Source organism: Carcharhinus amblyrhynchos, chromosome 12 (assembly GCF_965287045.1).
Source record: "Carcharhinus amblyrhynchos chromosome 12, sCarAmb.v2.hapA, whole genome shotgun sequence".
Lineage (NCBI taxonomy): Eukaryota > Metazoa > Chordata > Chondrichthyes > Carcharhiniformes > Carcharhinidae > Carcharhinus > Carcharhinus amblyrhynchos.
The window spans coordinates 45,485,040-45,511,974 of record NC_137335.1 but is presented as its reverse complement, the minus strand read 5'-3'; the positions used below and the strand labels follow the sequence as shown (position 1 = coordinate 45,511,974).

Sequence of the window (26,935 nt, the reverse complement as noted above, 5' to 3'; positions counted from 1 at the left end):
CCCTTAATCCCCTCTCTTATCAAAAACCCATCAACCCGCGTCTTAAAAATATTTAGCGAGGCAGCCTCCACCACTTCAACGGGCAGAGAATTCCAGAGATTCACCACCCTTTGAGTGAAGAAGTTCCTCCTCAACTCCGTTCTAAACCGCCCCCCTTTTATCTTGAGGCTGTGCCCCCTAGTCCTACTGTCTTTTTTGAGCAGGAAGAGTCTCTCCACCTCTATCCTATCCATCCCATTCATCATCTTATACGTCTCAATGAGATCTCCCCTCATTCTTCTAAACTCTAACGAGTACAAGCCTAGTTTATTCAGCCTCTCCTCATAGCTCAACCCCCTCAACTCCGGTATCAGCCTAGTAAACCTCCTCTGCACTCCCTCCAAGGCCAAAATATCTTTGCGCAGGTGCGGCACCCAAAACTGCACACAGTACTCCAGCTGCAGCCTCACCAATGCCCTATACAGCTGCAGCAAGACCTCCCTACTTTTATATTCAATCCCCCTCGCTATGAAGGCCAGCATCCCATTCGCCTTCCTGACCACCTGCTGCACCTGCAAGCTGGGTTGTTGCGACTCATGCACAAGGATCCCGAGGTCCCTCTGCACCGTTGCCTGCTGCAGTTTTTCGCCCCGTTAAGTAATAATCCTTCCTACCATTCTTCCTACCAAAGTGGACCACCTCGCACTTGCCAACATTAAATTCCATTTGCCATTTCCTGGCCCATTCGCCCAGCCTATCTAGATCCTTCTGCAGACTCTCCACACCCTCCGCACAATTTGCCATTCCCCCAATCTTGGTGTCATCAGCAAATTTCGACACCCTACACTCGGTTCCCTCCTCCAGATCATCTATATAAATGGTAAAAAGCTGAGGCCCCAGCACCGACCCCTGGGGCACTCCACTAGTCACCATCCGCCAATCCGAATAGCACCCGTTGACCCCCACTCTCTGCCTCCTATTTGACAACCAATAGTCACATCATGGATCCTCTTGGAGTGCCTTTAAGATCAGAGCATCTTCTTGACTTTTTTTTTAGGAACTTCACTGTCAAAAATCTTGACTTGCCATCCGACTTTTCTTTCAGGTTGCTTATGTGAAAGTGATTTGAATTATGAATGTGCAGATGCTCTTGTGGCCATATTTGAGTAAATGGAAATGTCAAAGGATGCTTTCCTCTAAAAGTTTACCTTTCTTGTTTCAGTCACAGTAGGAACAGACTCAATTCATATTATTTTTCTGAACAGCATTCTTTTTTTTTCCTATTGTAACTGCAGTTGGCAATATGGACAGGTTAGATTTCCCAGGATTTATACTATAGCACTCTTGAACACGCTCCCCTACTAATTATCTTCACTTGTTTTATCATTCAGATCATCCAGTTAAAATTGCAGTTAGGTCCTAATGTTATCATTGGGACGCAGCATGCATAAATCAAAGAAGTACCTCGTCAGCTGTCAGTTGATGTCCATGCAGACTGCATTTGAAATGGCTGACATCCAGTAGCTCCAAGGTAGGTAAAGTCATGTAATGTACTGCCCTATCTCTTGGTTTCCACCAGGCAGGTATAGTTAAAATTGCTTCTCTGTATTTGTTTCAGTACAATAGCTGGTAAGTTGCTTAAATTTCACAACATACTGACTGTTCCACCAACAAGATAATTTTATCCATGATCATAAAACCAGATGATAAAGCCTACGTCTATCTGTCTGATATCATTGAACAAAAACATGCATTTGGGACGACTGTTTAAAGGTCATAGATTTTATGCATTTTTCTGTTTTACAGATAGACATCCAAAACTTTAATTATCAGATATATGTAAATATAATACACTTCATGACTAGCTATGATGCTAATTCTCATGATAAACCCCACTGTTGTTCTAATCCCTAAAACATAGCTCTGGATCTGCATTTGTTCAGGTATAATAAAGCAATACCAATGATCTAAATTTGTCAAATCCAATTTATTTCCAACTCAAAAGGAAATAATTTAATCATATCTAATTTGTAATGATAAATTTGTAACTGTGTGCATTGAAACTACTTTTTTTCCATACATGATTAAGAAACAGGTCCCACATTTTCCACATCATCCTTTGTACTGTTACCTGACGGAGGTTCCGGGTTACTTTCACATCATGCCAGGCATTGTCATTAAATTTTCCATTCACAGGTTCCACCAAAGCTTCAAAGGCTCCTGACCCCAAATTAATGACCAGTGAGACAGCACCATCTTTCAAAGCCAGATTTACATAATCTGCAGATTTCCCTGTATGAAGCATCAGACCATTCCTTTGAAGGGTTCTGAATGATAATGTTATTTCATCGCTGCTACTCTGGATTGGGTTCTGTGATAAATCATAGCAGAAGTATTCTGATCCTTTAAATGTTGCAACATATTCTTCTCTCCCTGGAAAACAGAAAAAAAGGATCAAAAGTGGTTACAATACCCCAACTTCTTCACAAATATTAAAAAGCAAATACATGCAAAAATTAATATAATTTTTCATTACACAAAAATATGTCTCTGATGAAAAGCAAAGCAAACCATTAAAATTAATCAATGCATATCCAAAACCTTAGAATAAAAAAAACAGTTATCTTCTGATGCTTAAACGAACTTCAAAGCCAAGATCCTTTGTGTAGATAAACAAAATTCCAATTCTCAGATGGGAGTGGATTTAATGGGGGGAGAAATTATCCAACCTCTCAAATGAATGTCTGTCGGTACTTCATCACCCAGAAATCCTGCTGCTCCATAACACCGGGGGCTGCCTTAATTGGATCAGAACAGATTTCCAGCCCCTCAGGGAAAGGAAGCCTGGCTCCAGAGAGCTGCCGAGCAATTATACTGGCCAGCAATTCTGTAGTCCCAGCAACATCAAAAGAGAATAATAGCCACTGCTGGGACTACAAGCAGTCCTGAGGAAGAAGTGAAGACAGATATAGGACTTAAGTAATGTAATGTCCTAATAATATTAGAGGTTGTGGGTTTTAACAAAAGTTGGGTTTGAACATGTAGATTCAAACTAACATACAACAGGTTTTTTTCTACGAGCTTTTTCCCACTGAAACTAAAAGCAGGAGCCTGTGAAACACTCCAATGACAGCACCATCAAATCACATGATCAGCTCTTCAAGTAACTATGCAACCATTTGAATATATAATAGATAGGTCGGGGGATTTTTGGCAGGAACAGCTGGGGAGACTCCAGCAAGGGCATTTGGGGGTCCAGGGGGATGCTTAGGATAAGAAGTCTGGGGTGGAGCAGCAAAGGAGAGTAGCATCTGGGTATGACCCCCATGGGCACTGGGGATCTCTTGTAGGAGATACCACAAGCTCTTGGCCATCAGAAGTTCATGTAGTAAAAGCTGGCAGGTTGTTTGTCAAGTCTTGCCTTTCTCTGAAAAGTTGTGGTTGTGCGGAATGCAGTTAATTTTCCACTTAAGAGCATCTATACGTTGAGAGGTTGGTAATTCACCTGACTCCTTATCAGCCCACCTTAATATGGGGTACAGGCCAGGAACGGGCAGGGAGGTGGAGCGCTGACATCCATTTTATTTAATGTGCCCTTTGCCTTCAAATATGCCAGCAGGAAGCTGTAAAATTTACCCTACTTCTTTTTGAGAGTGAGACAGACATTTGGGTATTCTGACATGAGGATTATTTACTTGCCCTGTGGGAAACATCTGCAATGTACACATCAACTATTCCAAAATAACAAAATCCAAATGGTACAGTCTGGCCATTGTAAACAAATGGCCTCCTGATTTGCTTCTGAGGAGATCAAGATCTCAGAGTTTTTGACTTTTTCATATACCCTAGGCAGAAATTTCCTGTCACAGTGGCACATTTCAGATTGTTCAGAGCACAAGAAAATGATTGTTTTCATTCCCGGTTTAATCACTCTGAGATATGGTCAGAGCACTGAAATGCTAATGGCCATACATTTCCTTAATCATACGGCCTCCAAATGAGAAGTCCCAAATCAGCAAACAGTGCGTTCTTAATTTTCACACCCATTTCTTGAATACTAAGTCCAGATAGCAACTCCCAGAGTCCACACAAGCACAGATAATTCAGAAATCCTGAAATTGCCATACTCCACCACAAACGTTGCTCCACTTGTAACTCAAACATTTACTCTGCATTGAAACGCACGGAGGGCTGTGAAATGACTATTTAAAAGGCTTAGTTGGTTATCAGTGGGTAAGTACAAAGCTAGGGCTGGTGCATTATGGTGTAACTGAATTTTTAACTGTGTAAAATGTCTTAATTACAGTGGACAGAACTTAATGCCACTTCCAAGGTGAGTTTGATGGTTGTGAGAGGAATTTAATTGGCTAGGAAGGTGGAGGATAGTGGACTTGCTGCCTTTCCACCTCTGCCCCAATTAAGTCCATGGCAGGCAGACTCCTGGAAGACTTTCACTTAATCTCAATCCAGCTACTGCTGATGTGCATCCAATGGCAGTGGGATCTCACCATGCAGGAACTTCAAAATTTCCAGCTTCAGGACAGATCAGGGTGGGTCTGATCTCAATGAACCGAAGGAGGAGGGCCCACTGAAAACCACTATATGTCAATTCTTCGGTCTCCCTCAGCTTCTTTGTGATGCCTATCCTGCTCTCACTGGGTGGTTGGCTGATCCTGGATTTCTGGTGGGTGCATTGCAAACAACTACTACTGTGGTGGTGCAGTTGGCACAGGAGCTGCAAGCCTCTGATTGCCTGGCCACTCATGGAGATGAAATTTCCATTTCCAGGATCCTTGATCCTGCTGGCTACATAACAGGCACAAACGCAGCATGCTTTCCCTGAAGGATAAGATGAAGGGTTCTCATCTGCTCTCCAACTGGTGAGCGAGGCCCCTATTGCCTAAATTGAATGCCACCCACAGCAAACTGTTTTACAGTTTCTGAATCCACAAGCTGCTCGTCAACCCGAGATGCAAGGGAAGTGTGGAGGAAACCTACTAATTGATTGGCTACTACAGCCCCTACTCGAAAGGATTCATGAGCTGATAATGACATTGGCATCGGGATGCTCTGACATCAGGTTCCTGAGGCTTGGTACAAAGTTCACCCCAATATCTTGCATGATGGTGTGGCACTGATACTCAATCTGTTTGGGTTCCCTAACTGTCTCCATGCCCTATGGAATTATACTGGTTGCAAATTCCTAATGTTTTCCCTGGTTGTTATTCACCACAACTGGGGGGAAATGGATGACAGGGCCATCAAAACCAATCATTTGACTAACCATTCATATTAGCAATCTTTTTAATTCTGGATTTCTTTTCAGTGACAAGGTATCTGCTGAAAGCAGACTGGACAGCACGGTGGCAGAGTGGTTAGCACCAAGGACCCGGGTTTGATTCCCAGCTTGGATCACTGTGCTGAGTTTTCATGTTCTCCCCATGCCTGAGTGGATTTCCTCTGGGTTCTCCACTTTCCTCCCACAGTCTGAAAGATATGCTGGTTAGGTAAACTGGCCATGCTGAGTTCTCCCTCACTGTGCCCAAACAAGTGCCGGACTAGAGGATGTTCACTTTAACTTAACTGTAGTGTTAAAGTAAGCCAACTTATGCCACTAAAAAACTTTAAACTTCTAAACTTTAAACAGTTCCCTCATGAATGTGTATAAATTGAGGTCCTTTGGATAGTAGTACCTTGACATATATTTCATCCCAACCCACTAAGTTATACCTCAGGTGACTGGCTTCAAGAACTGACTGACTCGCTGATGTAAGCATTACTTAGAGAAGCTGCAGACACTCAGATCTGAGATTGATGATCTCAGCCAACTCACTCCAGGATGGTGACTACAAAACATGTGAATTTTCCTCTCATTCATAAGGAAGAGAATTTTCCTCCTTGTCTTCATCAAACAGGTATGTTCACAGAGAACCTGAGAGTCTGCATGCGACTCATTTTAGACAGTATACACATCTTTTGCAGCAATTTTCCAGAAGTGAATTCAATCCCTCTTTAAGAGGTACTTGCCCATTTTAAATAAGCTTATGCATGAATTGTGTTTTGGATTTGAATCCACATTGACAAATGTTAACTAACTAAAGCCCTCTTCTGTAATTTATCAGCTAATGTCCACCCTCCACACCCCCACCCCCTCAATCCCTTGTACATACACAGAGTGAGCCACTGCTCAATATAACTCGCATTTTTTCAGTAATACAATTACAAATTCAGGATCGTGCAGCGATTGCAATAAAACTAATGCTCAATAGACATATATATTTTAAATTAAGAAAAGTTAAAGAGGTCTTATACCTTTCATCTGTATTTTTTAAATCTATTTTTGAAACTAAACTATTTTCCTAAAGGAGAAAATTAACAAGGTACTTCAGTCTTCTGCAGTTTGGGTATGAAATGTCACAATGACAGGTATGTAGCTATTTAACAGAAATTCCAAAGGAAGTTTTATTCGTACCATAAAATCAAATCTCTACAGTGCAGAAGAGGCCAGTGAGCCCATCGAGACTGCACTGACTTGTTGGCAGAATATTTTAGCCAGGCCCTCTCCCCCGCCCTACACCTGTAACTCTGCACATTTCCCATGGCTAATACAGCTAACCAATATACTTTGGAACACCAAGGGGCAATTTAGCATGGCCATTCCACCTAACCTGTATATCTTTCGACTGTGGGAAGATTCCGGAGCAGCTGGAGGGAACCCACACAATCATGGAGAAAACATGCAAACTCTGCATGGTCATCCAAGGCCGGAATTGAACCCAGGTCCCTGGAATTGTGAGGCAGCAATTCTAATCACTGTTCCACCTTACCACCCATACCATTGTAGATATTACTAGTTTATTAATTGTGGATATATTCTATAACTATAGGTTGGTTTTCTTCTTTACTGATCTGCAAATTTACAATAAATAGTGCATAGATTTCAACAAAGTGTCTGAAAAAGTATTGCATCAAAGGCTGGTTAACAAAATTGATGCTAGTGGGATAAGAGAATCAGTGTCAACAAGGATTTTTTTAACAATTACTTAAGGATAGAAAACGTGCAAAAATGGCTTGGACAATAGAATAAATTTGCTGATGATACCAAACTTGGAGATATAAAGAACAGTGAAGATGATGTCAACTGGCCATAAGAACCCAAAAGGACCAGAGGCCAGTTACCAGCGGTGTGCCACAGGGGTCAGTGCTGGGTCCTCTGCTTTTCATGATTTTTATCAATGACTTGGAAGAAGGGGCTGAAGGGTGGGTTAGTAAATTTGCTGACGACACCAAGATTGGTGGAGTAGTGGATGAGGTGGAGGACTCTTTCACGCTGCAAAGAGACATTGATAGGATGCAGAGCTGGGCCAAAAAGTGGCAGATGGAGTTTAACCCTGATAAGTGTGTGGTAATTCATTTTGGTAGGACAAACTTGAATGCGATTTACAGGATCAACGGCAGGGTTCTAAGGAATGTGGAGGAACAGAGAGATCTTGGGATTCATATCCACAGATCTCTGAAGGTTGCCACTCAAGTAGATAGAGCCGTGAAGAAGGCTTATAGTACGTTAGCGTTTATTATAGCGAGGGGGATTGAATATAAAAGTAGGGAGGTCTTGCTGCAGTTGTATAAGCCATTGGTGAGGCCGCAGCTAGAGTACTGTGTGCAGTTTTGGTCGCCGCACTTACGCAAGGATATTTTGGCCTTGGAGGGAGTGCAGAGGCTGATACCGGAGTTGAGGGGATTGAGCTATGAGGAGAGGCTGAATAAACTAGGCTTGTACTCGTTAGAGTTTAGAAGAATGAGGGGAGATCTCATTGAGACATATAAGATGATGAATGGGATGGATAGGATAGAGGTGGAGAGACTCTTCCCGCTCAGAAAGGACAGTAGGACTAGGGGGCACAGCCTCAAGATAAAGGGGGGACGGTTTAGAACGGAGTTGAGGAGGAACTTCTTCACTCAAAGGGTGGTGAATCTCTGGAATTCTCTGCCCGTTGAAGTGGTGGAGGCTGCCTCGCTAAAAATTTTTAAGACGCGGGTTGATGGGTTTTTGATAAGCGAGGGGATTAAGGGTTATGGGGAGAGGGCGGGAATGTGGAACTGAGCCACGACAGATCAGCCATGATCTTATTGAATGGCGGGGCAGGCTCAAAGGGCTAGATGGCCTACTCCTGCTCCTATTTCTTATGTTCTTATGTTCTTATTAACAGGGGGTTTGAGTTTAAGAGCCGTGGAGTTATGTGGCAACTATACCGGACGTTGGTGAGACCACATTTGGAATATTGTGTTCAGTTCTGGTCACCTCATTATAAGAAGGATATGGTAGCATTGGAGAGAGTGCAGAGGAGATTTACCAGGATGCTGCCTGGTTTGGAGGGTAGGTCTTATGAGGAAAGGTTGAGGGAGCTGGGGCTTTTGTCTTTGGAGTGGAGGAGGATGAGAAGTAACTTAGTAGAGGTTTAAGATGATGAGAGGGATTGATAAAGTGGACGCGCAGAGACTATTTCCTTGGGTGGATGTAGCTGTTACTAGGGGGCATAACTGTAAGGTTCATAGTGGGAGACATAGGAGGGATGTCTGAGGTAGATTCTTCAACCAGAGAGTGGTTAGGGTGTGGAATGGACTGCCTGCTGTGGTAGGGGAATCAGACACTTCAGGAACTTTCAAACGGTTATTGGATGGGCACATGGAGCACTCCAGAATTATAGGGAGGGGATAGCTTGATCTTGGGATTGGACATTGCTCAGCACAACATTGAGGGCCGAAGGGCCTGTACTGTGCTGTAATGTTCTATGTTCTGTGAAAAAGAAACATGAAAATGAATAAATAAGAATACTTGTCCAAACTGTTTTTTCCTCCTAGGAAAATATAGATAGGCTAGACATGGCAACTATAATTTCATACTGAGAATTGTGAGGTGATGCAATTTGGCAGACAAGATAGGGAGAGACAATATAATCTCAACAATACAGTTGTAAAGAGTTGCAGGAACTGAGGATCTTGCAGGTTCATGTGCATTGACCTTTGAAGATAGCAAGAAATATTGAGAGTGTAACTAACAAATCATATGGGAACTCAGGCTTCATAAAGAGAGATATTGAGTGCAAAAGCAGCAAGGTTACACTGAACCTTTATAAAGCTCTTGTTCAGCCACAACTGGAGAATTATATCCTGTTTAGGTCATTCCATTTTAGGAAAGATGTGAAGCTCTTTCATGAGTGGACAGGAAATTTACCACAATCACTCCAGTGATGAGGGAACTTAATTAGATTGGATTAGGTTTGGGAAGCTTGAGTTATTCTACTTGGAGAAAAGAAGATTAAAGGAACAGCTCAGAGGGCTGTACAAAATAATGACAGCTTTAAATAGGATAGACAAGAAAAATGTTCCAATAGTTGATGGCACCAGGCCGAAGAGACATAGGTTTACTCAGTATCATTGAAATTGTTGCTAATGGAGGTAATAGAAATGGAAATGATTCATGATTTCAGAACCAAGTTGGATAAGCAGCCAAGGGAAATAAACTTGCAGAGGTACAGGAAGAGGAAGGAAGTAGAACTGATGGAATTGCTCTGCAGGGAACCAGCGTGAACTTAAAGAGCCATTATCACTCTACTTTGAATTCTCTCCAACTCCTTGAAATTTCTGTCAACTATATTTACTGAAAATCTAATTCTATGTCAAATATAGTCAGCCACTCATTAACAACGAATATGGCTAATGATCTTTTTAATATCATATTTATGAAACACACACAAGTCCTACCAGTATATTAATGTAAACAACCTATACTTCCACATACAATCAAAGATAGTAAATAATTAAGGGTTTATGGTTCCAATTGCACTGCAGATCAATTACCAGAGCCGCACAGAAAAGGAACTGGATCTTATTTTCTCCATTTGTAGCAGAATCAGGCTTACGGGAAAACAAAATTTCAAAGGGGAGATCTTTCGGCAAACACATGTTGATCACCTGAACACCTTGGGTGGAATTTTACAGCCCTGTTATGGTGGGAGTGTAGCCAGCTGTTCAGTAGTCTGTTGACCTTGGTGGGATCAGATGATCCCATCAGCAGGAGGAGCTGTAAACTTTCACATTTTGGTTGAATATTTAGGACCCCAAAGGTGAGCATGAAGGTGGGTAGGTGTGGAATATCTGAACCACCAGCCAATAAGCACGCACTGTCCCATCACTGGGCAACTTTATCAGGATGGTTAGGCAGGCATCAGGGTTCCCTGCCTGCAAGCAATGAGCTAATTAAAAGCCATTTAACAGCTACTGTCAGAGACCATTTGGAATTTGCCATTTGGCCTTTAGATCCGCAGAGTTATTGAGGGCTGCCTGGGAGACTTGAGGCCCTTTGGGCATGCTTCCTTCTTGCAGAGGAAAAGGGCAGCAAGGACTTATCTCCTCTCACTGTAGTTGGTGTTTATTTCTAATGCTTATCATTTCTTATGCTCATCACTTGTTTTGATTTGTTTCTTAAGGTCAATTTTTATATTTAAACTTTTTTTTAGTTTTGTTCCACTTATACCTGCTACTTGTTCAACTCATGCTCTTACTTGATGCCTGCATAGATTTTACATTATCCATTATTGATAGGGGTTCTCATAGAATGTGAAATTATTTTCTAATCACTTTGGGTGTAAAGAATGCAATCACCGAGTTATGATTAACACCGTATCATGGCAACTAAGGTACAAAGGCAATGGTTACTCCTATAATAGTTTTTCAATGCTTCTTGTTAAGAAAAATATCTTTGATTCTTTCTCTTATCCTGAGAAGTTTTCAATACCGTACAGTTCTCATTTTGCCATTGTATGACCTTTTGCGCTTAACAGTACAAAAAAAATTAAAAATTTGAAATGGTAAAAATGCACAGTATTAATAAACTTGTATCTGTGTAACACACTCATAAATGTGAGATGAGATAAATATCATTGTGCTACTTGTGACACTTTGCAAACATGATGTGAAAATATGTACTGATATGCCATCAACTTTTTGGCTCCACATAATTTTGACGGATTTCAGTCTGCATGTCAACTTGTTCCGTACACCTAGACAGATGTTGTTAGTGTACCCTCATACTCATAGGCAGCAATTTTACCATTTTTTTTTCGAAGTGCTGGGCAGACTTGAAACTGGAGAGTTTCAGATCGCCTTTTAGGCATGTTTTCAGGCCACCCCATACACACTCTGCCTGCAAAATTTTGAGCAAGTCCTTTGCTCATTGCAGAAGCCTGTGGGCAGAGTTAAGTGGGCCTGGAACCCTGCAGAGGGAGGAAGCGTGTAAGTGCAGGCCTCTGATGCTGTACATGCATATTAGCAATGGCAGGGGTCCAACAGAAAACAGGGAGCTGTTCGGCTCCTGCCAGTGCAGGCTGCCTGACACAGTTCCCCTCCCTGCAATAGTGGGGGCCAGCAGCCTGAAAGGCAGCCCCTGTTGACCCTCCATACCACCGAGATTGATTGCAACCTACCCCCACCACCAATCACAAACCCACCACCCTCCCCCACCAATCAAGGACTTGCTGCCCTCCCCCACACCAATCACTGCAGAGTGGCATTGGGCCCCCTCTCCCTCCCATGCCCCCACCAATCCTTGCAGAGTAGCACTGGGCCCCCTCCCCCATTAGCCCCTTCCCCCATTAGCCTCTCCCTATTAGCCACTCCCCTACATTAACTCTAACCCACTGGCCCTGCCCTCACAGGCCCCACTTCTACTAGCCCTGCCCCCACTGGGCCCTCCCCCTTTAGCCCACCCCTTGGGGTGGTCTGGTGGGCATTGCCTAGGTGCCAAGATGGCACTGTCATTCTGGCACTGCCCAAGGCACTTCCCCTTGCCCTCAGCCTCTTCAGGAGGCCTCAATGACCTCTGGTGCCACCAGTGTGGCCAAGCCGACTGCTCCCCTCTGAAGTAATGGAGGAGGGGGGTGGGTGGAGAGTGGCCTGGATAATTGGCAGATGTAAAACAGCATTAAAATAAATTTACATGCACTAATCTGCCACTTGCCCATTTCCGGCGAGAGCCTAACTGCGTTGGAAACTCAGTGCTTGTAAAATGGCGCTGGTCGCAAAAACCGTCATCAATCATGCTAAGCACTTTACATCTGACTTTACCACCCATGTCACTCCTGAAAATGGGAACAATGCGATGGTAAAATAACCCCCATACCCTTTGGGAAAAGTGGGGGATATGGTGGAAGGATTTACGAGCTGATTGTCAGCCCAGTGAACTTCCTTGAATACTCCTCCCACGGCCAACAAGGGCTCGAAGATGACACAGAGGTCCCCCAGCATCTTCAGGGCCACAGCCAATGGGTGATCTTTCAGCTCATATGGAACCAACTGCTGCATGACCTGGCAAAAATTGTCCTCAGTCCTTTAGAATAGACAAAGTCGTCCCCAGCACCGGATATCTGTCATCTGGAGGCATATCGTACTCTTCTGATTCACCTCAGTATAAGGCCCCACCCCAATAACACAGCAGGCCCTGCCACACCTCCTGCCCCCAGAAACTCAGTGACCCCTGCCACACACACCCCCCACAGCCGCAGGGCGCTGCCCCCCACTCCCCCGCTGTAATTGAGAGCCACCCATTTCTCCAGAGAGCACTAGTCCTGTCCACATGCAACCATATACTGATGTCCTCTTTCCTGTTTCACTGCAATCAATAGCACAGACAATTCCAATGGCTCCACCATTCTCACACTCTAAAACTAAAAACGAGGAAACATCTGTGAGCAACAAGGAGCCCTGTAAGTGCCGAACACATTGCCTTACCAAGACATGAGACATCCACCTGTGACATTCCCCTATGTGAGCACCTTTCCAATGAGCAACATTCTCTTACTCTTTCATGCAGTGGACATGTCCCCACATATGCCTCTCTCAACTCCACATGACAGATATTTATCTATCTTGGATCGCCTTAGTGGCCTGCAGAACCAAGGATGAGGACTGAGGGCATATACGTAGATTGACTTGACCTGCATGCTGACTTCCCAGGGGGGCTGAAATGCTGTCACAATACAGAACATTTCTGGGCTGCCTGCTGAGCTTCGTAGCCTTTGCCCTTCGTACTGGGGGCCATAACTGTGTCACCTCTCTTTTGTCGATAGGTGAGTGCAAGTCATGGAATTATTGCTTGGGGGCTCAGCTTCCAAAGGGTTAATCAGCGGGTGGCTATCTGTGGTAGAACCATGTATTACATTACCAATTTAATGGGCATAATTGACTAATTAAGGAATCAGCAGGAATGTTATTAGGGAAGTGACTTCCTCCTGTGGCAGGCAAGGATAATCTGATTTATTTCAAGTCTCCAAATTGTATTCAACCTGATCCTTAAATTTAACTTTCATTCCCCCAGCTTTCATGGGCAGCAGATCCTGAACAGCCAGCCACTCATGAAAATATCCCTGATATCCCTCATCGCTTGGACTCTGCAGTGTCCTTCCACATGGCATATGCCCTACAGCTGCCCCTGCAGCCTGACCAACGAGGATTTCATTTTCTGACTCTTGCAAGGTTTTGGGTGTCGCTATTTGTACTGACAGCAGGCTCAAAATTCCATCCCATGTTTTTGTAAAGTCATCACTGCCAAATAGAAAATGTCTGCTCTTAAGTTACTTCTATGTTAAGTAGTTTCAATGCACAAAGGCAAATAAGGACTGAAGGACACATCTAAGTGGACAGTTTTTTCTCCAAAAGTATTGAGATATAAGTGAAAATGCAAAGGACCATCCTTCCACTTTCAGCTGCAATGTTGAATGCAGTGGCTTACAGTATGGTCAAGTATATCATACACCTAGGCAGTTGTTGCTTGCGTATCTCCCACACACATATTGCTTTTTTACCCTTTGGGGAATAATGGGGGAAGTGGTGGAAGTATTTCTGAGCTGATTATCAGGCTGTTGAACTATGTTGAATGCTCCTTCCAGAAAACAAGCAGAAGTAGATTGGACAACCATTTTACACCTCTCTTCAGTCATGTTTTTAGTTATAAACAAACATTGGATACTGTTTAAAATCAAGCTATTGTCTTGTCTCTGTTCAAAAGTTAAAGTGAAAATTCACCTCAGGCTGTAATAAATACATCCCAGGCAGAACAAAGAACTGTTACAGTTGACATACTCAACTTTTATATATTCACTGTTTTAATGGTCAACAGTTTCTATAAATAAGACAAACCCAAAAGCAACACCATTCCATACAAAATTATGCTCAGATTTTCTGGTAATTGCACCATTTGATTACCATAAAACATGCTCAGCTTTTTAATTTGGTGCATAACCATGTCATCTTTGCAATATTTTGTTTGTGTTGCCTTCAAGCAATGAAAATTTAAATACTAAATATGCATATGGATGAGCCTTGACATTATTTTTGTCTTTTATTTCAACTCACAGATGAAGTAAAATAGGTTACCTCCAGTAATCATCAGGGTCATGTTCAACATTAATTTTCAATTATAATATTTCTGTTTCAACATATGCTTAGAATATCTTACACTGTTATTACACTTCTCTTCTAAATGACATGTGAAATATCCTGTTTAGGGAACTCTCAAACCTATTCATTTGTATGATCTATCTTATTGATCCTTGGAAGAAGAAAATAGCTGTACTCATCTTGACACCTGAACGCTTACTCCCTGCCAGCTCAGCGTACAAGTTGAATTAGCAATGGAAAGCATTGAGCATGCAGTGTGCTACCTGCAGAATCCATTCTCCCACAGTGGTAAACAGCATGGACAAGAAGAATACAATGTGGAAAAAAACTGAAAAGCTAAATAATGTCAGAAGTACAAATAAAGTAATATGCCATCTTCACATTGTTTTACTTAAAAAAATGATCTGGATTTTTAGCCCAGAGGTGAATTCTGTGTGGGAGTGTCAGCTGAGAGGTTAAGAAATAGGGAAGAAGAGGTTCCCAAATACCTTGCATAACTTGACTACTTTATCTCATTTTTTTTCAAGTTTCTGCTCACAGTTGCCTGGTTATCAGGATGAAAGCCATTCAGATGAAGTCTGCTTCACAAGCCCAAAGTCTAAAAGAGCAGCTAAATATCATGGGGAGTGAAAACAAATATGGGGTGGTCTCCAGATTGGAGTTGTCTGGATCTTGGTAGGGGCTCTGAATCACAAGTGGAAGGTGCACCAATTGTAGAGGCTTGCCAATGGTGGTCATAGGGTCTCCAATTACAGCGCAGGTGAGGGGGATATTTGAGGAACCCTGATTGCCAGAGTGGTTGGGGGTTGAGATGTCTGAAGTTGAATACAATTGCAGGTGTAATGAGGAGCTGATGTTAGTCAGGAGATTTTCAATTGTGGAGAGATTGTGAATATAGCAATCAGGGCTGGGAGCCGAGCCTGGCTGAGATCATGATGGCAGGGGTTCAGAGCCCAATCAATGACAGTTGAGAGTTACTGGTGGCTTTTTGGGAGTGTTAATTGTTATTGTTGGTGAAGAGGGACATCAATTTAGTGTCTGACATGGGACCACTGTCCCTCTTTTTGGGAGTTAAGAGTCAGTCCCCGGCTGGAATGCTCCCCAAAAAAATCCAAGTGTCAAATTTGAATGAAAACTGGAGTAATTCATCCTGGTTTTTTCAGCATGTTTCTGAAAATGAATCTCCCACATTCTATGCACTGCAGAGGCCATTCATGTGATTATCATTAAAAACTGGGCTGCTTTTTCTGCTGATGAGGATGAAATTGGCGCGATGAGTGGGACCTCATGCATGCACACGTATCTGGGGGATCACTAAAAAGATATCCAAGCATTGAGATTGCTGGCCTCAACTCCCCACAGACATGACTGGCTTCATCATTGGTCTTTGACTCCTTACCACGGACATCACTAACCTTCCACCAACACACCCCCCACCCCCACCATCCACACAAATATTGCTTGCTTCTCACCCGCTTTCCCCCCATGAACATCCCTGACCTCCTGATCCCCCAGTGACCCAAACATCGCTGGCTTCCCCATCCCCCAATGACCCAGACATCACTGGCCTCCCCCAATGATTCGGACATCGCTAGCCTCCCTAACCCCCAATGATTCCAGACATAGCTGGACTCCCCATCAATTCACACACACTGGCCTCACTACTGCTTTGCATATAAATAGCACTGTGTTGCCATGCACAACCCCTACCTGTGAGCATTCTTCCTTGTTGTATGACAGCATTGTATCCCCTAGACACAGGACTTTGTTGAGTGAGAGCCAATCAGCACCCTGGGAAATCGCTCGCCCTTGATTGAAACTGGGTTCCCTTTACATTTCTCACAAATGGGCCCACGATTGCCCAAACAAATTGCACCTGGACTCCCCTAACAAGCCAGAGCTGTACATAAGCTGCAATAATGAACACACAGCTGGACACACCAGGAAAATAACTGGAAAGAAACCTCATAGAATTGCAGAAAGATGGCCAGAAAGAAACCCGCCCTGAGGTTCTGCCAGGCTGACCTGGCCTGCCAGTTGGATACAATGAACGAGAGGTGCCAACTGCTGTTCCCCAGTCAGGGCTGTTGCCCAAGGGGTCATGCTGCAAAGGCATTGTGTGTGGGGGGGAGGGGTGGGGATGAGTTGGCATCCTATTCTGAAACCTGCACAGGCGCTGCACTAACAATGCCACATCACGCTCAGACACTTGAAGGGCATCCAACAATAGCCACCTGCCCCCCAAGTCAGCACTCCCCAGTGGTGATCTTTTTCCCCAAAGTGGCCAACACAAGCTCCAAATCTCAGGTGCCCCATGTACTTCAATATATCCTTGCTTTCAGCCCCCTTTATGTCCCCACAGAAGAAAAGAGCACACAATCAAGTGAGACAGAGCACAGACAGGTGGTGGTGTGCCTGAGCTGTGCACCTGACTGTCTGCGAGCAGCGTGCCCTGGAGCTAGCTAAGGGAAGAATCAACACCTAGAATGGTAACTGACAGCCAGGTTGGCATCATCTTGCAAGTGAGCATCAGCTTAACCCTCTTCCTAAGTCTCCTTTAGAGTAAATGCAATGCTGCATAGGTTACTTTCCCTCCCTTCCCCTAATATGTGTTCTCTGTGACAGTCCTGGATCCCGATGCACCAGGTCTTTTGGGTGTTGGTGCCCCCCCGCCATGAGGTATTTGGCCTCATGGGTGACAGGGTCCAGGCCATCTTGGAGACACAGTGGGCCATGGCAGCGACACTGCTGGCCACATACAAAGGTGTTGTCTGCATCCAGGAGACATATTTGTCCATTGGGTGGAGATTGAGGGCCGCTGTCACCGTAACTTCTTCTGGGAGCAGGTGGACACCCCTTCCTTCAGGTACTAGGTGTGCGACCACCTTAACAAGTGTCGGACCATGTCCTAGGAAAGACAGAGCCAGCAACAGCACATAATCTCCAAAAGCCGCTCAAATTAATGCCTGGTCCAGTACCGCCTTTGCCTCTGCATCCTCTTTCTGCTGGCCACCTTTTGGGGAGACTGCTCTCCCACCTCTTGGCCATCAGCGGCAGCCCCCTCCCCTCCTTCCTGAGGGCCTGCCACTCGCTGCTCCTGCAGGGCCTCTCCATGCCTTCCACCTCCTGAACCGCTGCTGCCTCCTCAGCCACCACCTTGATGGCCAGCTCTAGATCAATCAGTCCCCAAGATCTATTCTGCATAATGGAGTTTGGAGAGAAAAAGATTGATAGATTTATGTCATTGCTTGCATCTACCTCAGCAGCTGCCCCCCTGTTCCATCCCTCATGGGGTCAGTACTCACACTTGTGGATGCTGGCAACACAACAGAATCTATGGTGCCATGCCTGCCATTGGCAATATGAACACAGCTGGCAGGAAGAGTGTGCAGGTTGGGCAGGGCTGACACTCAAAGGGCCCTGCCCCACAGGAACAGCACAGTGACTGCAGAGAGCAGACTGGCCAGCACTCTGTTAAGGGCTTGACCGCATCCTACAGGACCAGGGCGCAACACCTGAAGATCTCCAGGAAGCTCTCCACAGTGAGCCACAAATCTCCAGGCCCTGCCTCCAACATCCCCAGCACTCCAGGGCCATAAAATTTACCTCCTTCTTCTGTTCAACTCTGCTACGCCAACTCCCAACTTTTATATAGTAGATGTAAACCGCGCCAGAGAGCTGGGAGATGCAATGAGGGCGGAGATTGTTGTCACAGACCCTCTAATCAGATGGTAAGTTTTGTAAATGCATGCCATTGTTTTTGTCTGTTGGGCTGATTTTCAGCATGGTTCCACTGGCGCTGGAAAACTAGGGTTGGGAGATGCTATCGTGGCAGAAACACGTGCGAATCCTGCAAACTGGTCGACACAAGAATCTCCCAGCACAGCAGAATGGGGGATCATCCCAACTATGTCTTATAAGAACACGAAAGAAAAATGAAAGTGTCATCAAACTAATCTTACATTAATGACAGTGTAACCGGAACTGTTTTTTACTGCTCTCAAAGATGTTATCATCAGCGCTGGCAATCTTTATTGAGGGTGATTCTTCCTTTTAGGTAGCTGGGTGGAAATGAGGTGTCAGTGTTGGCTGTGGGGTCACAAATAGCTCACAAGCTTAGCTTTAAAGATGTGAGGACGTTGGTTGCTGGCCAGCAGAGACGGTTGTTTATTGCTGGCTTGAGTAGCTGTTTCTTCTTGCCATCTCTCCATTCTCTTTGTGGCTGTTCATTGGGAGATCTTGGCACCATTTTTGATGATGGGTTGTTATTTTAGTCACAGCTAGGCATCTGCTTCATTGCCTTATTGAGGTTGATTTTGAAATGTTTCCTTTGGCTCCCATGTAAGCAGCCTCCCAGACTTAGCTCTGGAGTAGAGCATTCGTTTGGACAGCCTTGAGTTGGGTATTCTGACAATATGTCACATCGTTCTGAGCTGATGTGAGATTATCATCCTCCTAACATATCTGCATCCTGGATAACGCTCAAGTTTTTTTTTGTCTTCACACTGAGTACACAAGATCGTCCTATGATAGTAACAATCTTTGATACGGCAACTATAAAGTTGTCTAAACTTCAGTACCATGAGAGGTTTGAGGAGAATCTGCCCCAGAAGACTTTGAGTTTAACAGGTCTGATATCATGAGGGCAATTCTCCCAAAAAAACAACACGCAGAAAAATGGGAGATTTTCCTGCCTGTCTTTTGGGCACACTTTCACAAATCTCTCTGTGCGCTACAGAGTTTCTCAGGAAGGGCTCATCCTATTGGAAAGGCCAGAATCAGTGTGCTGAGTATATGCACTGATCTGTCAGTGGGGAGATCGGCGCATATGAACCCCACCCCCCCCCCCTCCCCCCCCCACCTCCAGTGCAAACCTCTCAATCGCGAGCTTCCCGATTGCTCCCCAACAGAGTCCCCCATGCTCCCCCCCACCCCATTATCATCGGCCAATCCAACACATCCCCCTCATCCCATCCCAGGCCAGCCCAGATCTCTGACCTCATTGCCAATCCTAACCACCCCCTCCCCTTCCATGTGGAGCCAGAGTGTGGTGACTAAGGGATTTTCACAGTAACTTCATTACAGAGTTAATGTAAACCGACCTGAGACACTAATAACTAAACTATAGCAGCAAGGTCCAAAATGGCACGACAGGCATTAAATTCTGTTCGATGTTACAATCTGCCTATTCTACATATTTTCAGTGCACACATATAGTGTCGGCACTATCGGCCTCAATAACATGCCGATCACATAGTCTATGCCAGAAATGGTCCGGAATATCCAACCTTCAACTGACCATGACTATTTTTAGCCTCAACAGACTTCCAAAGTACTTCAAGTACCATGGGGTCAAATTTTACAATTATGTTGGTGATGAGGCACAAAAGTTCATAGCCCAAGAGCAGAAGAAGAAAAACAATTTTTGTTGTAAGTGGTGCAGAAATTGCACAGCTTTAGTGAAGTTTTCAGCAGGTAATTCTCAAACAATCCTGGAAACCCTGATTACTGTCTGTAAACAAGGTGCATAATGGGGTATTAATCACATGAATCATGGCCCCATCAAGAGGGTACTGCAGTTATGAACTGCAGCCCATTAACCAGTGACATAGGACAGTGAACCTGGCTTCAGAGCACTCAGGCACCATTTTGCAAGGGCACCCTCATCTCACAGCGCATTGGAAGACCCCATCCCCACCTTCTTCATTAACATTGCAACTCCCACCTCATTGGTGGCCCTGCTGTTCCCTGACATGGGTTACTAACAGTGGGGCATTGGTGCCCTCCTGTAGGGTCCCTCTGCCAAATCCTCAAAATACCACGCACATCAAGACTCCCGACATGCCGCCCCATCAAATCCCCTGACATGTCCCCTGCATCAAGGCTGCCTTCACAATCAACCCCTCACACCCCATCCCACACCCCCCACTTGATCAGACTTCCCCAGCATCGCCTGCTCACTCATGGCCCCCAGTCAGTGACCACTAGTGGTGTCCAATTGGCACTGCCAGACTGTCCAGTAGCCACTGCCAGAATGTCCAGTGACCACTGCCGGGCACCAGTGTGCCAGTTAGGCACTGCCGGGTATGCATTACTGACTGAAAACTGCCTGGCCATGCTCCCTGACTGTCTGGGGGGCTCCCCACTTAGCACTCCTGCCACTCTCATGTGACCATAGCTTGTGAAGATCAATGGTGATACTCACATTTTTTTCTGCCGCGTCAGAAGGCTGGAGAACTCCATGCTCTAGGATTCAAATGGGCTATGCATATTTCAATGCCAATTTAAATATGTTAATCTGTCTTGTGCCCTTTTTGGCTGTGATCTGATCTGAGCCATCAGAAAGAGGCTGGGAAAATCACAAACTGTGTGGCAGCAGATGTAGAACCCTGTATACTATTCTCTGGTATTAGCATGGTCTGTGAAAGATGTAGCGAGGTTGGACAATCATCCTCATCAGCTGTTGAAATAACACTACCCCTCTGTAATACCTAATTCATTTCATTTTCCAGCTGTTCAATTGCATTCTAAATGTTAATGATAACATTCAATGACCCCACTTAAATATTTTGCCAGGTTCCCTATTAGGTTAATCTCTCTCAATAAATGTTGTGTAAATAAGAATCTATCTTCTAATTGTTATTGTAGTTGAATGTTCTGTGAGTGGTTCAAGGTGGTTTCAGTGTCCACATTAACATGTTAAATGCTGATACAAAACACATTGTGATTAAACTGTGTTCTGCTTCAATCAACCTATATACAATAATCAGTTTGTGTAATTGCTATTTTCAAAATTGGGAAGTCAATTAATTCTGGCCATCATAATAGCAATAAGTTGATCAGGGTTAACATTCTCAGACGTACTATTAGACAATGTGTTTCCTGGTCGGAAATAATTATAAAATTATAAAAATAGTGAAATCAAATAAAAGAACATAAGAACATAAGAAATAGGAGCAGGAGTAGGCCATCTAGCCCTTCGAGCCTGCCCCGCCATTCAATAAGATCATGGCTGATCTGTCGTGGCTCAGTTCCACTTTCCCACCCTCTCCCCATAACCCTTAATCCCCTCTCTTATCAAGAACCCATCAACCCGCTTCTTAAAAATATTTAGTGAGGCAGCCTCCACCACTTCAACGGGCAGAGAATTCCAGAGATTCACCACCCTTTGAGTGAAGAAGTTCCTCCTCAACTCCATTCTAAACCGCCTCCCCGTTATCTTGAGGCTGTGCCCCCTAGTCCTACTGTCTTTTTTGAGCGGGAAGAGTCTCTCCACCTCTATCCTATCCATCCCATTCATCATCTTATACGTCTCAATGAGATCTCCCCTCATTCTTCTAAACTCTAACGAGTACAAGCCTAGTTTATTCAGCCTCTCCTCATAGCTCAATCCCCTCAACTCCGGTATCAGCCTAGTAAACCTCCTCTGCACTCCCTCCAGGGCCAAAATATCCTTGCGCAGGTGCGGCGCCCAAAACTGCACACAGTACTCCAGCTGCGGCCTCACCAATGCCCTATACAGCTGCAGCAAGACCTCCCTACTTTTATATTCAATCCCCCTCGCTATGAAGGCCAGCATCCCATTCGCCTTCCGGACCACCTGCTGCACCTGCAAGCTGGGTTTTTGCGACTCATGCACAAGGACCCCCGAGGTCCCTCTGCACTGTCGCCTGCTGCAGTTTTTCGCCACGTAAGTAATAGTCCTTCCTACCATTCTTCCTACCAAAGTGGACCACCTCGCACTTGCCAACATTAAATTCCATTTGCCATTTCCTGGCCCATTCGCCCAGCCTATCTAGATCCTTCTGCAGACTCTCCACACCCTCTGCACAATTTGCCTTTCCCCCAATCTTGGTGTCATCAGCAAATTTCGACACCCTGCACTCGGTTCCCTCCTCCAGATCATCTATATAAATGGTAAACAGCTGAGGCCCCAGCACCGACCCCTGGGGCACCCCACTAGTCACCAACCGCCAATCCGAATAGCACCCATTGACCCCCACTCTCTGCCTCCTATTTGACAACCAATCCTCTATCCACGCTAACACCCTACCCCCAACTCCATGTCCCCTGACCTAAGGGTAATAATACTTCTTGTTGTAAATGGTCATAATCTGAATTAAATGAAAATTTGAAAAAATCTATACATTTGCAATATTTAATATTTGTCTTGTCAGGTATTATGAAAAGAGATGTAAAATAAAAGTGAATGTGCTTTTTTTTTAAACCCGGAAAATTCCTTCTGGGTGGGATCTTATCGGCTCATCATGCTGATCAACCCAGGAAGGATGCAAGGCTCATTTCAATATTAATGACATGTTTAATGACATTTCCAGGCTCACTTCCCCTCATCCCCTTGCTGGTCTCGGTTCTCACCGGCAAGGATCACAGATGGTCCCCATCAATGGGGCAGGGCCAAGCAGTGCCTATGGGGAAATGCCACCCTGACACTGGCATTTCCAGTGGTCATGAGCGGGTGTGACTTGATGAGGAAGACGGGGAGGAGGTCCATAGGAGCCGAGAGAAGAGGGAGCTGTGGATGGGTGGGAGGAGAATCTGATTGATGGGGACAGAGATCAGGGGTGGCAAGCGATCAGGGGTTGGAGAAGTAATGAAGAGTGGGCAATGAACTGGGGCAGAGAATGGGGAGGCAATTGAAGAAGGCGGTGAGCAGCTGGGACAGCAATTGGTGGGGGGGTGGGGGCGGTGAACCTGGCCAGAACAGTGATCAGCGTGGGGCAGGGGGTGGCGATGCCCATGGGGGAGTGATAGATCACCCAGTATACTGTGTACATAGGTTGTAGAGAGTATACTGGAAGACTGGGGAGCCTGTGCAACGTTGCTCCTGGAGCTGAGCAGTCAGCCTGGCAAGTGAGCTGAGACTCTAGACTCTACCCCCCACCCATCCCGCCACCCCACCCCCACAACGAGCAAGATTCACATTACTGCCTCTGTATTGCACAGTGTCAAATTACCATTACGTACCTCTCTCAAAAACAGGGGAGAAAAATATTTTATTGCCCATTTGACACTTAGAATTTTTTTAGAAAATCGCATCCATAATATTTAGTGTAATAAGTAACTTACAATTACCCAATGACTAAATTATTTGCTTGTAAAACTTGCATTAATTAACCACTTATATCACAATAAGCAGCACAATCCGAAAAACAAAATCTTTGTACTTCAATGAGGAATATTACACCAGATCATGCATATTGTATTACCAGCCACAGACAAAATTATTGGAAAGAGGTTTGTTCCTTCTTTATATTTTTTCTGAAGATTGTGTATAACTCCAAGGATGTCTGGATAATTTTATTACTCACAAGTTCCAATTGCACCCCATTGGACTCCTGGAGTTTATGTTTATATCATCTGTTAATTATTAACAATCCATCTGCTTTTCATTTATCCCCATTTACCTTATTGCAGAACAGCTATTACATTATGTATTTGAAACAAAGAAAAATGATATAGAGTGAATAATTTATTGCACTGCTGGTATAATTTATATTTTACACCAGGCAGCATTTTGAAAAAAACTATATTAGAAAAACAAAATTTTAAAAGGACCACACATCAATGGGATGAGAGGGCATCAAGTCAGAGTCAAGTGGAGCCATAGGCAGACAGGAAGGGCTGAAATATAACACTGGCCGGCATTTAGGAAAAGTAACAAGAGTCACTCCCACTAGTGGGAGCGCTGTGTTGCTTCCATGGGCGAGACTAATTTAAATGCCCTCAGACACAACTGACCAGCCTTGGGACTTCCACACAATCAAACCTTCGGTGGGATGGAAATCCCATTCTGAGAGCCACTGACCAATCAGAAGCTGGTAGATCTCCTTTGCTGGCATCACTCGGAGTATTGATTACTGTTGGTAATATTCCGACGTCCAGTTATGGATCACCCCTAAATCCATGGAGAAGGTTGAGGGTGGTGTGATGGTGGGGAAACAGGGAAGGGATAGATGGATAGGAGGATTAGGAGGATTAGGACATTTTGAGAAACGCTCAGGGGAATGGCTATCAAAGTTCCCACCCCTGTTGATGCTTTGTCCTTTGACTGTGCACTGAGTGTCTGTCAACGAGATACTCTCTCCTCCCAGAACACAGTTGGCAAGCCCAACAAGGTTTCTGGGTAAGCTTCAGAAAGCATGACAGAGCCATGTGAGTTCAGTATAGTCCCTGAGCCCCCACTGAATTCTGGGGGAGGCTCAGGGATAATTGGTGCAAAGTACCTCACTAATGAGCCTAATTGTCATGCTCATTGCCAAATTTGCCTGGACCTCCTGTCAACTCTGGCAGACTCAACTAAATTCAGCACAATGAGTAATCTTTATATAGAAAATTGATACATTCCAACAAGTGAGAAATGTAGGGGAACCAAATCCAAGTACCTTTCATGACAAACAGCACAGATGGAGGCAAGAGGATGGGGAAAAACCAAGTGAAGCAAATAAAACATTGGTGAAATATATGATTTGGTAAAATTAGTCTGGTAGCCATGTCAGCTGATTCCTGCAGAGTGGCAGATGGCTGAACACATGCAATCTTCTGCTCTTCAGCTTAAAGATTTTCCATTCATACAAAAATGGACAGCATCTGCAAGGAGCTTGGCAAATTTCATAGTGTGGTGAGCAGCAAGTCATGCACAGGGCCATTATGCCATGGGGTCCAAGGCCCTGCTATATTTAAAGGGCACCTGGATAGCCAGTCAATACAGGACAGGAGCTCCACATTTCTCCTCCAGAGTCCTTATGTCATAGTTTTTACTGGAGAAGATGGCTGATGCGAAAAACCATGCTAATAATGCTAAAGCAGCGCAGCAGGCTGGGAGATTCAAGCAGAGACCTTTTTCAGACATCCAGCTGGGCTCCATATCCTCCACAAGTCTCCAGCAGCCAGATTTCTGGCATTATCAACTCCTAGCCAGAAATCGGCACAAAGTTGAAGAACTTATGTAATATTCATTACCATAAATTTTGCATTTTATTAGTGGGCCCGGGACTGAAGCCTCCAGGCCTGCTAGTCTCTACTTCCCTCCCTCCCTCCCCCCACCAATCCACCCCACCAGGAGTGGGTTACACCAGCAGGGTTTACTATGGTTCCCCACTTGCAGGGAGCTGTCAGCTCGACCCCGCTGGAGTGAAGGGGAGGTAATTGAGGCCTCCCAGAGGGTTGGGCGCTAGGAGGGATTACCCCCTGCCCTGCTGGGCATTGCCAGTCTTGGCCCTGGCACTGCCTAAAGGGAAAGGTACTGATGCCCAGGAGGTGGAGCCTAATGCAGGGCAGGGCCTCTGGAGAGGGAGGTGATCTGTGGGGGAGAGGGGCTCCGCTGCCACTCTGCAGTCAGGCTGAGTGACAGAGGGAGGGAGGCTGGCGATTGGTGCTGGGCATCAGGTTGGGGGTGGGGACACTGCGGGAGGGTGTTGGGGCTGCCAGTGAGGGGCAGGGGTGGAAATCAGGAGATTGGGGCTGTGGGTGGGTTGGGGAGAGAGCGAGGGATTGAGGCAGGCTGAGGGTAGGAGCGAGGCTGACCCAGACACATCTGGAGGGTCAGCAATCAGGCCATTGGCAGGATTGGGGTGGGGGGGGGGACACAGAACTCGCCAGGATTGAGTTAGCAGTGTGAGGCTATTGTGCATGTGCCGATTTCAGCAAATGCGTGGCCTATCAGCCTCTCCAGAGGAAATAAACCCTGCCGCCGATTTACGGGCTGATTTCTACGAGTGCACTCTGCAGTGCGCACAGTGTGGGAGATTAATTTTGAAACTTCCACTGAAAAAAACAGCATGGATTTACTCCAGTTTTTATGCAAATTCAACACATTTTTTCAGAGAATCGCCTTGGGGCATAAAAAGCACCTTCAGCATTTTTTTTAACTGATCTCTATCTAAGCGCACCCTTGATGGTGATACACCCAGAATCGAGCCAATGCGCTCTGCTGCAGTAGACCACAAATTCACCTGGGCCTTATCCCATAATCCCTGGCACTTATCCCAGCTAGTCCCTCTGAAACTAAGGGGCAATTTAGCATGGCCAATCCAACTAACCCACACATTGTTGAGCTGTAGACCAAACTGGAGCACCCGAGGGAAACCTACACAGACACAGGGAGAATATGCAAACTCCGCTCAGACAGTGACCCAAGCCAGGAATCAAACCTGAGTCCATGGCCTGTGAGGCAGCAGTGCTAACCATTGTGCCACCATGCTGCCCATTCAACAGTTTTTTTTTGCTTGAAGTGTCTCTGACAGCTTTGAACATTGTTTGGCAGCTATGATAATTCTTTGACATCTTTGATAACTTTAATTGTTCCAATGAGTTTTTGCATAAAAAGCACACAATCGTGTTTAATTTTAACAACCCTAAAGGTTGTTAAACAAGGTGCCTCACCTTTCCCAAAGGCTTCGTGGCAACATTACAAAGAGGTAATACCCTGGCTTTCTGAACAAATCCACCAATTTCAGATCAGCATTCACTTTTATTAATT

At 44.9% G+C, this 26,935-nt stretch overlaps 1 protein-coding gene across 1 annotated transcript in view; it reads right to left on the bottom strand.

The window, feature by feature from the left end:
* Nucleotides 1-26,935, bottom strand: part of nrxn1a (neurexin 1a) — a 1,747,513-nt gene that overhangs the window by 1,058,693 nt on the left and 661,885 nt on the right. The window contains exon 6 of the mRNA XM_080200471.1: nt 2,111-2,412. Coding sequence (XP_080056597.1) covers nt 2,111-2,412 — 302 coding nt within the window. The remainder of the gene's footprint in view (nt 1-2,110; nt 2,413-26,935) is intronic.